This window comes from Aptenodytes patagonicus, chromosome 3 (assembly GCF_965638725.1).
Source record: "Aptenodytes patagonicus chromosome 3, bAptPat1.pri.cur, whole genome shotgun sequence".
Lineage (NCBI taxonomy): Eukaryota > Metazoa > Chordata > Aves > Sphenisciformes > Spheniscidae > Aptenodytes > Aptenodytes patagonicus.
The window spans coordinates 34791275-34804483 of record NC_134951.1 but is presented as its reverse complement, the minus strand read 5'-3'; the positions used below and the strand labels follow the sequence as shown (position 1 = coordinate 34804483).

General features: G+C 41.8%; 1 protein-coding gene across 4 annotated transcripts in view; it reads right to left on the bottom strand.

Annotated features, from left to right (window-relative positions):
• The window catches only part of COL19A1 (collagen type XIX alpha 1 chain), a 204116-nt gene extending 195798 nt beyond the window's left edge, over positions 1–8318 (bottom strand). For all 4 annotated transcript variants that reach the window (XM_076333004.1, XM_076333006.1, XM_076333005.1 and 1 more), the window contains exons 1-3: positions 8271–8318; positions 7678–7851; positions 5204–5333 (exon numbers count right to left, since the gene is read on the bottom strand). In XM_076333004.1, the coding sequence (XP_076189119.1) occupies positions 5204–5297 (94 nt within the window). In that variant the 5' untranslated portion in view covers positions 5298–5333; positions 7678–7851; positions 8271–8318. The remainder of the gene's footprint in view (positions 1–5203; positions 5334–7677; positions 7852–8270) is intronic.
• Positions 8319–13209: the final 4891 nt, after the last annotated feature.

Sequence of the window (13209 nt, the reverse complement as noted above, 5' to 3'; positions counted from 1 at the left end):
GCACACCTGTAGCCTCATGTATACCAGAAAATCAGATGTGATCTTTTTGTTTTCCTTTTTCACTCTGTAAGCCACATCATATTGCATTACAATATACGTGCTAATTAAGAAAAGGGTGGGAAGAGGAAAGAAGGAGACTGAATCTACAACTTTGTTGATACAGGTAAGTATCCAAGTCTGGTGACTATTCAGACGGTTATGGAAATAACATAACAGCTTTGGCAGGTGGGATTAAGAAATCCATACCAATGGAGTTCAAGTACTAGGATGCTCACGCTAGACCCTGGAGAACTGGATTCTCCCATGAGGAAGAGTAGGTAGTGAAAAACAGGACTTCACATTATTCGAGACAGCAGCATGGCTTCACAAAGGGCAAGTCTTGCCTGACCAACCTAGTGGTCTTCTATGATGGAGTGACTACACCAGTGGACACGGGAGGGGCTACGGATGTTGTCTATCTGGACTTCTGTAAGGCCTTTGACACGGTCCCCCACAACATCCTTCTCTCTAAACTGGAGAGGTATAGATTTGATGGGTGGACTGTCCGGTGGGTGAGGAATTGGCTGGATGGTCGCATCCAGAGGGTAGTGGTCAATGGCTCAATGTCCAGATGGAGATCAGTGGCAAGTGGTGTCCCTCAGGAGTCCGTATTGGGACCAGTACTGTTTAATGTCTTAATCAATGACATCAACAGTGCGATTGAGCGCACCCTCAGCAAGTTTGCAGATGACACCAAGCTGAGTTGTGTGGTTGACATGCCAGAGGGACGTGATGCCATCCAGAGGGACCTGGACAAGCTCGAGGAGTGGGCCCATGTGAACCTCATGAGGTTCAGCAAGGCCAAGTGCAAGGTCCTGCACCTGGGTCGGGGCAACCCCCAATGTCATCACAGGCTGGGGGATGAAGGGATTGAGAGCAGCCCTGCCGAGAAGGACTTGGGGGTACTGGTGGATGAAAAGCTGGACATGAGCCGGCAGTGTGTGCTCACAGCCCAGAAGGCCAATCATATCCTGGGCTGCATCCAAAGAAGCGTGGCCAGCAGGTCGAGGGAGGTGATTCTGCCCCTCTACTCTGCTCTGGTGAGACCCCACCTGGAGCACTGCGTCCAGCTCTGGAGCCCTCAGCATAAGAAAGACACGGACCTGTTGGAGCGGGTCCAGAAGAGGGCCATGAAAATGATCAGGGGGATGGAACACCTCTCCTATGAAGAAAGGCTGAGAGAGTTGGGGTTATTCAGCCTAGAGAAGAGAAGGCTTTGGGGAGACCTTCTTGCAGCCTATCAGTACTTAAAGGGGGCTTATAAAAAAGATGGCGGCAAACTTTTTAGCAGGGCCTGTTGCAATAAGATGTAATGGTTTTAAACTAAGAGAGGGTAGATTGAGAATAGATCTAAGGAAGAAATTTTTTACGCTGAGGGTGGTGAAACACTGGCACAGGTTGCCCAGAGAGGTGGTGGATGCCCCATCCCTGGAAACCTTCAAGGTCAGGTTGGACGGGGCTCTGAGCAACCTGATCTAGTTGAAGATGTCCCTGCCCATGGCAGGGGGGTTGGACTAAATGACCTTTAGAGGCCCCTTCCAACCCAAACTATTCTATGATTCTGTGATATCCCAGGTGAATATCTTGGCTGTAGGAGTTGATGCTTTTTTCTTTCTCTACCTTTCCATAAAAGAAAAAGGGCTGATCTAGTTTACAGGCCTCACACTGGCAGAAGGTGTGTAGCTGAGAATGTTCCCCTTTGTGGTCTGGGATCTCTCGTACGTACTCACTAGCTGAAGTGGCTTTTCACAGCATGCAGGCTTTCATGAACCACATTCCTATAGATACCTAAAGCTCCTTATTCGCTGCCCAAGAAGACTTAGTATTTAACTACAAGTTAAGGAATCCAAAGGTGGCAGGGTCGCTTAAACACTGCAATGCTAACAATAGTTTGTGGATCCAACCTTAAATATTCAGAATATTAAGAATATGAATACATTGTATATGAGAGTTACTGTAGAGCCATTATCTTGATTATGAGAAGTATCTAGCTGTACTAAAAACATGAAAACCAAAAAGCTGAACTGATTTGCATACTTGAAACTACTCACTGTATTTGGGTTAAAGTGCCTCTCTAAAATTATGATCTAGAGCCAATACTTTTCACAACGCATTCCACGTCAAAAGGCAATGGAAATTCACCATGCCTGACAGTCCCAGGACTTTGTTTATACTACATTTTTCATGGGTTAGCAAGTGACTTTCAAAAACAGTAATTGTAAAAGAAAGTTGAAAAAGGAGCAATGATCTGGGAATGAGACAAAGTATTAATATTCTTAATATGAAGCATTCAGGAATGATCAAATTAGAACTTCATGTGTCACTACAGAAAGAGCTCATGTCCACGCTCCAAAACCAAATGTTCCCAACACTAAAAAGAATGTAAGTTGACAACATGAAGAAAATATTCTTGAAGTCAGATCAAAAACATGATTGTGGAGAACTGAACCCTCTCCCTCAGATTTGCTATATTCTGTCATTAGAAGTGAGTGCTTCCTTCTGATGAACGATTAGCACATCAAAACTTCTGGACAAGTGAGAACGGTAAGAAATCCTTGATGTGAATCTAAAGGTTATCAGCACACGTTCAGAGCCTAAAGAGCACTGCTCCGAGAAGATCCAGCATACTCTGTCACTCTCTGACATTTTTTTCCAATACTGGTATTTATTTATTACAACATTGACCCAATGAATAAGACCTAAAGTATATTCAGAATGTCAGCTCAGAAAGCTTTCCCCTACATGTGCACACAAGTTAACCCTTTCTCTTGCACAAGAGTTTTCCTTTGCCTAACACATTTCTCCCCCCTGTCCCCCTTCAAATTAACTTTAATTCCCTACATTTGAAGGCCATTCCTTCAGACTCAAGTAGATCAGGTGAGAAATTTCAGTATGTAAATGCAATAATCCAAGAGCCTATCTAAATGGGCTTTGCTGGAAAAGCTTTCATATTAGCACAGTGAGAAATAAATGCTATGCATATGTTGTTGAAGGAAGAAAACCAAAAGGATTGCCTAGGCAGATCCTGAAGGACAGATGCTGATCCAGACAGAACTGGTACCTGGGAGAGAACAAAGGCCCACGAAAGAGCCAGTGAAAGGCAGACAGACAGACAGAATGGCAGACAGAGGAGGTTAGATATTTCTCTCTTCTTGAAGTGAGCACATTTCCAATTTCTAACAGATTCATCTGCATACAAATCATCAAACTAGAATGAGACAACTTTGCAACACAGAGTACTCGGTTCAGCTGAACGGGGCAGATTAACAAAAGGCTTGCAGACACACCTGTACCCCTTACTGCTGCACCATCGCAGGGTCTGTTCTTTCTCAGCTCCTGCTTTCTGGTCTATAACTTCTGTTTCTTTTTTGGACAGTAACCATCCCTTCAGTCTCTAGAAGAGCCTCTTTCCTGTTATCAACTTGAGGCTTCACTCTGAGCCTATTCCCTGCTGTCGGCAGAGCTGCTCAAGCTGGCAGCTATCTACTTGTTATTCCTCACCATCTGCCTGTATCACCTCAAACTGCAGAAGCCTCTCTCAATTGCACACCATCAATTATTCTCAGGAGAGGTTCAATCTCTCCTCTTCTTCCCAGCGGTTCAATTTGACCCATATTTGATCCATTTGTGGCAATCAGATTAAGGAAAACTGCTACTTCCCTGCTGGCTGCCTAGCCACAAACTTCTAACGAATGTAATGTACAGTTCAGATACACCGTTTATTAGCAGTTCAGTGTGTCTGTCACATCTTCTATGACCGGTCCACCTTTTACTAGGACATCTTTTCTTTTTATATTCTTTTTTCTTTCCTAATGAAAAGAGACAATGCTTCCTGGTATTTTCTTTTACAATTTTTCAAGTTTCCATTTATTCATTTATATTATTGGGGAACCTTCTGCACTCACACCCTTTTAGCACTTCTAAAACTTCCCTTCTACAATCCACCAGCTAGCAATGACAGAGAATACAGCTTATTTTGCTCCTTTCAGACAGCTGAAGAGAATGATTGCACAGCTATGATGTAGGCTCACTCTCTCACAGGGATTAAGAATAATTCATCACTAGAGCACTTAGCCTTGCTGCCCTAAAAATACAAGGCAAAAAAGTCTTTGACTTAAATTCAGATTCTTCACAATGCATTATTCTTACCTTATAGCCCACACATTACACTTATTTATTAAATATTACTATTTATTGTTTCCAGGAGTAGTAAAAAGATTATTATCCTAGTCATTGACTTTTTAAATGTCTTGGGCCTGAGTTTCAAATGTTTCATGGAGATTCAAAGTTGTTGTATGTGTATAGCTTCTATTATCTTTCATCAGGTTTCTGGAAAAACAGCATTACTAAATATAAATTTCATTTTCTAAAAAAAAAAAAAATTAATGAAAAAGAACTCTTTATTTCTATTTGAATGGCAACAAGCATGTTCTCCTTGCTAATAACTGTAGGAAAATTCTAGAAAGTTGAGGTACGTGCTGAGGCTGAGCAATTCTAGAAAACTGACGATTCCTTGTTCTACAAGCACACGTGACGTGCCTTTAAGAGAGAATTTACCACACTCTGGAGAGGCAATGTAGAGTTAAAGTGAGAGAGCTAGATAACATGTGGACAGTAAGAGAAAGAAGAAAACAGAGAAGTATGAGAAAATTTGCAGAAGACGGGTAACAGCTTTTAAATTAAACAAGTCACTATATTCCTTTCCCTTGTCTTCTCAGGCACAAGGTTTTGTCTAACTCTACATCTGTGAAACGTATGACCTGGTCTGGGGATTAAGTTTAGGTGAGGTTAACATGAGCATTAGGTTGTTTTGGTCCGATTACTGATCTGCTCTAATAAAGCCACACGATTTTGTTCACAAAAGTTTTGCAAGCTCTGATTTAGAATCTTGTTTTGTATTGTATTGTAAGTTGAAAAAGTACAAAACAAAACTCCTAGGAACTACAACTGCTTCCAAACATGAATCTTCCAAGCACAGGAAACAGAAATGCTGCTTTGGAACTGCTTCAACCTTAGGCTTTTTAAAAAAGAGATTAAAAAAAGTCATGTATAATTTAATCTGCTCATACTGCTTATTTTCCACGTACTGTCATTATTTGTTCAAATTTGTTCAGTACTGAGATTTATGCCTTTGGTCTGTGATGGGCAAGAAAAACTGAAGTACCTGTCTGGTCACTGACAGCCAGAGAAGTAGAAACAGGAAGGAGAAGGAAGACTGCCATACAAAGCCAAACTATGCAGGATCCAATGTACTTCATCTCCCCCTGGACACATGTGAACAATCAGCTACAAATCTGAAACAGAAAATAATCACATTCAGAACAATCTCTTCTTATTCTTTTCCCCTCACCCCATCAGAAAACTACAAAGAAGAATTTCTTAACTGTAAAGAAAAGAGGAAGTCGCTAGTCACACGCAAAGTGTATCATTTATCTGTTGTAAGGAGCTACAAAAAGAGCCTTATGTAATTTTAGAAATAAATGACAAATAGACTCCTTTAGTTCTTTATTAAACTTAGAAGTAACACCTCAGAGATATTAGTTGTAAAGGCACTAAATTTTCGTTTCATTAGTAATGACTAGTTTTCTTTTATTTTTCTCCCAGGTTTTAACTTTTAAATATATCAGCTAAAGCGTTTGGTGTCACAACACTGCCAGTGACTGCTGAAGTAGTCTTCAAATCGAAGAAGGACAACATGCAATTGTTTCGGTTTAAGTGCAAAAGAAACCAAAACACGATATTCCTCTGCCTTGCAAAATATACAAGTGCCTAGAGCAGCCTGTATTGAGTTTACAGTTTAAATCTCACAAAAATACAGTCTGGCTTCAACAACGTATCTTTTGTCCTCTAAAGAGAGTATCGGCTTTTCTTCTAAGCCAACTGCAATGTATAGATACACGTGAATTTAATGAAACACAGAAAATGACAAATATTTTTCTAATCGCATTTTCTGTAAGAAAAACAAATCACATACCTAAGACGCAATTTCTGTAATTATTTTCACGAGGCACCTTATTCATCATCAGAGCTATTCTGTCAGTCATATGTACTGACAGTAACTACACCATCATTAACTTTTCCAGCCTCCCCAACAGCAGCGAAGTGAATACATGTTCAAGTAACATTATCATTTAATTTCCCGCACCTGCTTTACAAGCAGGCATCAGTAATTCCCTAGAGCTGCCGCTCCAGAGGTCTCATTTTCTGAAGGGCTCTTGCCAATTAAATCACTAATACCGCCACCCCCTCGCTGCCACCGCACCTCCGGGCTTGGGTCCTCTGCCGCCGGCTGCTTCGGGAGGCTCCGCTCCCTCGCACAACCGGCGCACCGGAGCCTACGGGGCGGGGGCGACCCGAGCCCTCAGCAGCTCAGACTGTAACGCGGCAGCACCGGCAGTTTAAATTCTCTTGGATCGAGTTGGGTTTGCTGGAGGGAGGGTTTAAAGCGCTAGGCGGGTGGGTGAGCAGGCGGTAAGGCGAGCGGGTAGCTCGGTCGGCGGGGCTGGGCGGGGAGCAGCGAGGCGCCGGCCCGGGCAGCGCCCCCGCCCCGCTGCCCGAGCCCCGCTCTCCCCGCGGCTCGGCTCCGCTCCGCGCCGCGCCTCGCCCCCGAACCCCCGCTCCCGGGCTCCTACTCGCCGCCCCTCGCTCCTACCCGCCGCCCCTCGCCCCGGGCTCGGCCGCCCCGTCTCTCAGGAACCCGCCTGCGGCGCCGGGAGCGGCCGGCCCCCGGCGAGTCGAGCGAGAGGGCAGGCGCCCACCGACGCTTCCTCCGCAGCCCCGGGGCGGAGCGGAGCCAGCAGCCCGCTCGGGCCGGCGGCGCCGGCGAGCGGGGCCGAGCGCCCACCGCGAGCGAGGGAGCCCTCTGCCGCCGGGCCGCTGCGGAGGGGCCGGGCCGGCAGCGGGGCAGCGCCGCCGGCCCCGGGCGGCACCTGCACGGGGCGAACAGGTGAGGGGGGCCGCGGGGAGAAGGCGCTGCTCGCCCGCAGGCGGGTGGGCTCCAGTGCAGGCACGGCGGTGCTGTGCTGGCGCCAGCCTGCCGGGGACCTGCGCCCCCGGCTCGACGTCCCCCGGGGTTTGCCCGAGAGCCGCCGAACCGCGCGGGTTCCTCCCGTCCCGGAGAGCGTTTACCGCGCTCCCCACCCGTGCCGCTGCTCACAAGTATGTTTCAACGAGCTGGATGTGGGCCACTCGATACGCATGCTAATTAGGATGATACACGCTAATAGATGGATTTTTAAATTTAGATATAGGCATACAATTAATAAGCATGCTCAGCATTGTGGCGATTTGCAACAGTTTAATCGGTTTTGTAAATTACTGCAAATTTAGTAATTCACTAATGTTTTCATTAGCATATCTTAGCATATACCTATAGCCACCCACAAACATATATAATGTATTTACACAGTCACGAGCAGAATCCTATAGCATAGACTGATTACAGTGCATTAAAAGCTTACTGGGTACATTACGTTTATATAGGATATAGTTAATATCGGCAAAATCAGTGATAAACTTAAATGGCAATTTTGAAAAAAAAAAAACAAACCAAAACAAACCCACCACAAAACAAGCCAGGAATAGTCTGTGTGCATGTGAGATGTTTAGACAACTGACTACAAACTATGGGTTGCTTACCTTTAATTTTTATTTTAGTATGTCCCCCAGAAGCACTGAAAATGCCTGGACAGAGCTGCTGTGGTGCTGAGGAGCTGCTGGAGTGAGTCTCCAAAGAGTGGTAGAGGGGGATGCAGCTCTGTCCTTATTAGTCTCACACAGTATGACCCTCCCCCTCAGTGAGCACAGAATACTCTGCAAGAAAGGACAAACAGCCACCCAGACACAGATTTTACATCATCATACTTGTATATCCCAAGTCCAGTAACAATGTAAGAAATGTTTTTTTTCTCCTTCCCCCTAAGCCCCCCCCCAAAAAACCCCCAAACAAAAAAGAGTTCCATAAATTAAACTGCCAGAGTGTGAACACATGAATGAAAGAGTATCTGGTTTCTAGTTGTAAAGAACCAATTATGTACATTAGCACACCGGCAGAAACTAGCTTTTATCACTTAAGTGTAAGCACACATCATTAATTTTATATACTTTATCATAAATTTAAAAATCAGCCACCCAAGTAACCAAGAGAGTGCACCTATTTATGGCACTGATGCTGCAAAGCACAGCTGATTACTGACATTTGTTTTGCCTTTTAAAATCTATCATTTACAAACCTGAATGTTCTTGCACCGTAATATCCTGTCTGTGATGAAATGGTGAGATTGAGCACAGCCACTGGCTCTCATCTGAATGTGCGAAACTGCACTTTTCTCAGGTTCTCCAAGTGTGCTTGTGGCAGTTTTCCGTATCACATTTTAAAGATGTAAACCAGATAGAAGGACGGAGAAAAGTAAAATGACTAGAAACAGATACACAGAAGACAGAGAGAGTAGGGCTTTAATTAAAACAGATTTATGTATATCCAAGACATATTTTATCTTTTTCTAGTAGAATCATTCTGATGGGAAAAACAGGAAAGTGGTTACTATTATATGAAAATTTATTAGCTTAACATCAATTTAGCCCAACTGCTCTTCAGATCAGAAAATTCATAGGGTTAGCTTTTTGCCCCCCCCTCCCCCCCCCCCCGCCCCCCAACAGATAACAGATTTTGAAAAGTGTTTCCTCATTTCAACCAAGATAACTAGCCAGGATAACCAACAAATCACATGGAAAGACATGATTATCTTTCTGGTTTAAATTTCAAAACAGTTGTTGCTCTTCCCAACTTAGAATCATGAGAGAAAGATGAAATCGCAGCTTACATACATGTCTGCTAGGGTGTTTCATTCCACAACTTTGCCAGACTTGTGGTCTAACTTACGCAAGTCACACTTCTCGCTTGCTCATCTGTAAATTATAGAAAGTAAAGCTGCCTTACCTCGCAGGGCGAGGCGCAAGAGCCCAGTCCTACAGCTGACAAACGATCGGAGCACTCCCTTCCCCTTCAGACTGTTCATTTGATAAAGGCTTCAGTGTTGAGCCCTAATTCAGTGTTTCGAGCAGAGTTGTGAGATCCTCAGTTGAAAGACCCTTTGTAAAAGCTCAGCTCCTAGTGAAAGGCATTATCATTTTTGACTGCAAAAGAACTGCGTTTCTCATTGCTCTTTCAAGCTACAAAATTCTTAAAATCTTTTTGTTTTATTTCATTTTACATGCCCTAAATATCTGGATTCAGCTGTTACATGAATATACAGTGTCTTATTAATTTCAATGAATGTAAGTTCTGAATTAGCTAAACATTTTAACTGCATAACACTTTGCACACGCAATCTGTTCATCCTTTAAAGAAATACTTCTGTCCCTCGAAGTTTCGTCACTGCTCAAAAGTCCAGATCCAAACTGGGTCTTCGTTTCCTATGAAGCAATAATGAAACATAACCCCTAAACCAAGGATGTTGTTCCACTTACCGAGATGTTGACACTCCAAATGGAAAATTAAAAATACCTTGTTTGGACCATGTCAACTTCGAAACACTCCACATCCATATGAAAGCAGTAAGTAGAAGAATTAGAAACTACTACTACCTTCCCTGGCTAACACTTACACTTCCTGTACCCTGGCCCAGATCTTCAACTAAACAGGATTATGCCAGTTCATATAAATCAAAGGAATTACACCGATTTATACTAGTCGAGGACCTCGACATTAGGGACTGCCACCATACGTATTTATGGACAACACTGTTCGCTTTAATAAATACAGTCTTGAATGTCTAGTGACATGAAAATTGGGACCAAGGAAAACCTTACTGTTTCCAAACTTCTGTCACGAGCCAAAAAAAACGGCTTCTCTCTCTGCCTCCCACAATACAAGAAGCAAAGCCACAACTGGCAAAACATCTCTGTTATCATGAACAGCTTAGAAATCCCAACCACCTGCACTCTTGTTCACCTGCAAACAGCTACTGGTGCACTCCAGAGAAAACAGTCTATACATCATCCCATCTCCTTTGTATCCGGGAAGTACTGGAAAAACGGATGATACGAGCTGATGCACTCACAGCAAATAGATGACATCCCATGTTATCTTTGCAGCAACACAGTTTTCCAGCTATCTCAGAGTTTAGCTAAAGCACTTACTTGCACACTGAAGACGGGATTAGATCTGGATCCAGGCAAGAGCCAAGGCAAATACACCAAGAAGCAGAAAAGAGAGAAATTTCAGTTTGAAACCATACTTAGCACAGATGTGCAGAGCACGTTCCATCTCCTGTGCCAAGGGTGAACTGCACCGAACAGCTTTTACTACAACTGCAGTTGCAGGCAGGATGCAGGGGAAAAACGTGAGAGAATCGGGGGGCAAAGGGGCAGAATTATTTTTTTTGTAGAAAATTTTTCTTTATTGCCGACACTCACTTTCCACTTTCGTTTCTTTTTCGGCACAATTAGATATCCAAACCAGCCAAGTAGCATAATTCACTCTCATCTGTGTGGTGCTAACAGATTTGTCTCCATCTCGTTAGACCCACATTTTTAACTTGTGTTGCTTATGACAACGCATATGCAGGAATGAAGCTGTAAACTTTGACAAAAGTCTTTAAAAGCAGCAGTATTCTACTTGAAAACAATTTCTTAAAAGGAGATTAATTTGAAACACCCCTTACCATGCTATTTCTCACCAAATGTAGAGCTTAGTATTTCTATTCCGTTGTATAAGCCCTTATGTGGAATTGTTCCTTGCCAGATGATCCTTTCTGCCCTCTGCAAGATTTGCCGGTCATGACGACTGCATTCCACTGAAGCAATTAAAATATAAATGCTTTTAAATACATTTGACTGAACTGTAATGAACTTAGACAAAACAGGTGGAATCCCAGCCTTGGGGAAGTTAATGGAAATTTTAACATTGATGTAATTGGGGCAAAAATGTTGCTCAGATGAGGGAACTTGGCAAAAATTACATCAAAAAGCAATTATTTATATGCATGTGCACACACGCTAAGCACTCCTAAGCAGCAAAGCCAACAGAAAAGCTGGACGTCACTTCATTTCTTCTACAGGAGAGGAAAAGAGGAAGAAACCCCAACTGCTACTTCTTTTTCTGAATACTTGGGAAGCACTTAGATTTTCAGTAAAGGGGCCAAAATAACTGTCCAAAAGATGCAGAGAGAATACTTAATGCTATACTTTTGTGGTATTAGTTCTCTCGGCTCAGACATTTTCTCCACTCTTTGACACTTTATAACATGTCTTAAAATAACCAAATACTAATAAATATAATGGTACAGCAACAAAAGATGTCCGTATTTTATCTCCAATTCCAATGCCATTGATAATCCCAATCTCAAAAAAATAATGTGGAGTTGTATCCTTTGTAATGTTTAGTGCTCTCTGGTCCTAATATGTTTCATATTTTTAATAATGACATTTTAATCCAAAATATATACATTTCAAAGTAAATAAATCAATGCCTTGCTATATTGCTTATATTTACTGGTTGCAAACATGTCAACAGCTGTATCATAAGATTTGTAAAGTATTCATTACCATTCCAGAAAAATAAATTTCTGCATATACAACTCTTTAAAGTGTTAGTACAAAAATTCAGTTAAGTTATTCAAACTTGAAATAGTGCTGGATTTGTAGAATTCAGTAAAACATCAGTGCAGTCCAGGCTTAGAGAAACAATACTAAGATTAATAGTGTCAAAATGTATATGTCCTTAATCTATTAAAAGGCATACTTTGCTTTGTCTTCCTATAGATAAATGCACGTATATAACCATACCACCGTACTACAAACAGCTTGCCACATGTTCTATTGTTTCATGAACCACACAAAGAAATACACAATAAAGAAAAAATTCTGAACATTTACCAGTTTTTCTTTCTCTTCTTTCTTTCATATGGAATCCATCCTACCTGTAATGCAGGAAATACGTGCCTTTTGGTGGCTTTCGTATTGTCCAAGAAAAAAGTACGTGGTCAAACAGCTGATTAGGGATGAGAAAAGCTGAAAGGTGATTTTCCAAACCAAGTCAAAGCACATCATCTGGCTTGTTTTAGACTGAAGTACCCGTATGTCTTTAAAAGTCATTACACATAATGAAAAGATGAAAGCCAGGTTTTAGGCAGCTGTGCTGGGAATTACAGGTGTTTGCCCAATACTTCTGTATGAATACGCTAAAATCCTACATGCAGTCTGAAAAACATCTATAAAGCAGTGAAATATGTTAATTTAAAATTTATATAATGCAAATATTAGAAAAAGGAAGGTGAAGAGCAAAGGAAAGGTATCAGCAAAGTTTAAGATCCTACAAATAGACTAGGCTGTATAAGCCCTTCAGGCTTGAAGGGCAACTTTATTTTAAATCAAAAGGCTGAATGCTTGTTTTTTTCTAAACTTCAGGAAGACAAAGCATAGATAGTCCAAGAAATGGCAGTTAAAATTCCATTTTAAATTGTAACAAATATGTCTAAGAATTTACAAGTCTCAGTATTAGCCAGTGTCTCCTACCGTTGTGTCCTTCCTATCCAGCTAATTTGCCCAAATTTTACTTAAAAACCAGAACACTACAATGATAAATAAATCACTTCTAGGTCCAGTTATGAATACTTTCCAATTTTCAGAAAGTAACTTCTCTAAATTTGCCTGTGCAAGACTAACTGATATATGTGACCATCAGTTTTATCAACATAGAAGCTACAATTACATTAACACATCCAGGATTCTGAGTTCATGCAGAGCTATTTACTGTTATTTTAATGCTCTATTTCAATACTGTCAAGCAACATAGAAATGAAATAACAAAATGACAAGTATTGTATTCATATTTATTGCTGAATAAATAGGCACAATAATCTGGGAAGTCAAATTAAGTGCATATTTAATCTGTATCTCTGCATCCACATACTTCATTTGCCTTTCATCTAGGAGTAAATATTCTCAGAATTTAACCGACGTTATACTTTTAAGTCAGTAATTTTACAGATTTATGTAAGCTTGATGTCTGCCTAGAGCTATCTAGTCATGATCTCAGATGTAAAAGAACTCTGAATTCAATAGCATCTAAAGGCTAGAAGTGAGACAGAAGTTAATCACATGCAAAAAAAAAAAAAAAAATCTAGCTGTTACAATGCCCTCTAAACACCCTACTGACCTATACATATT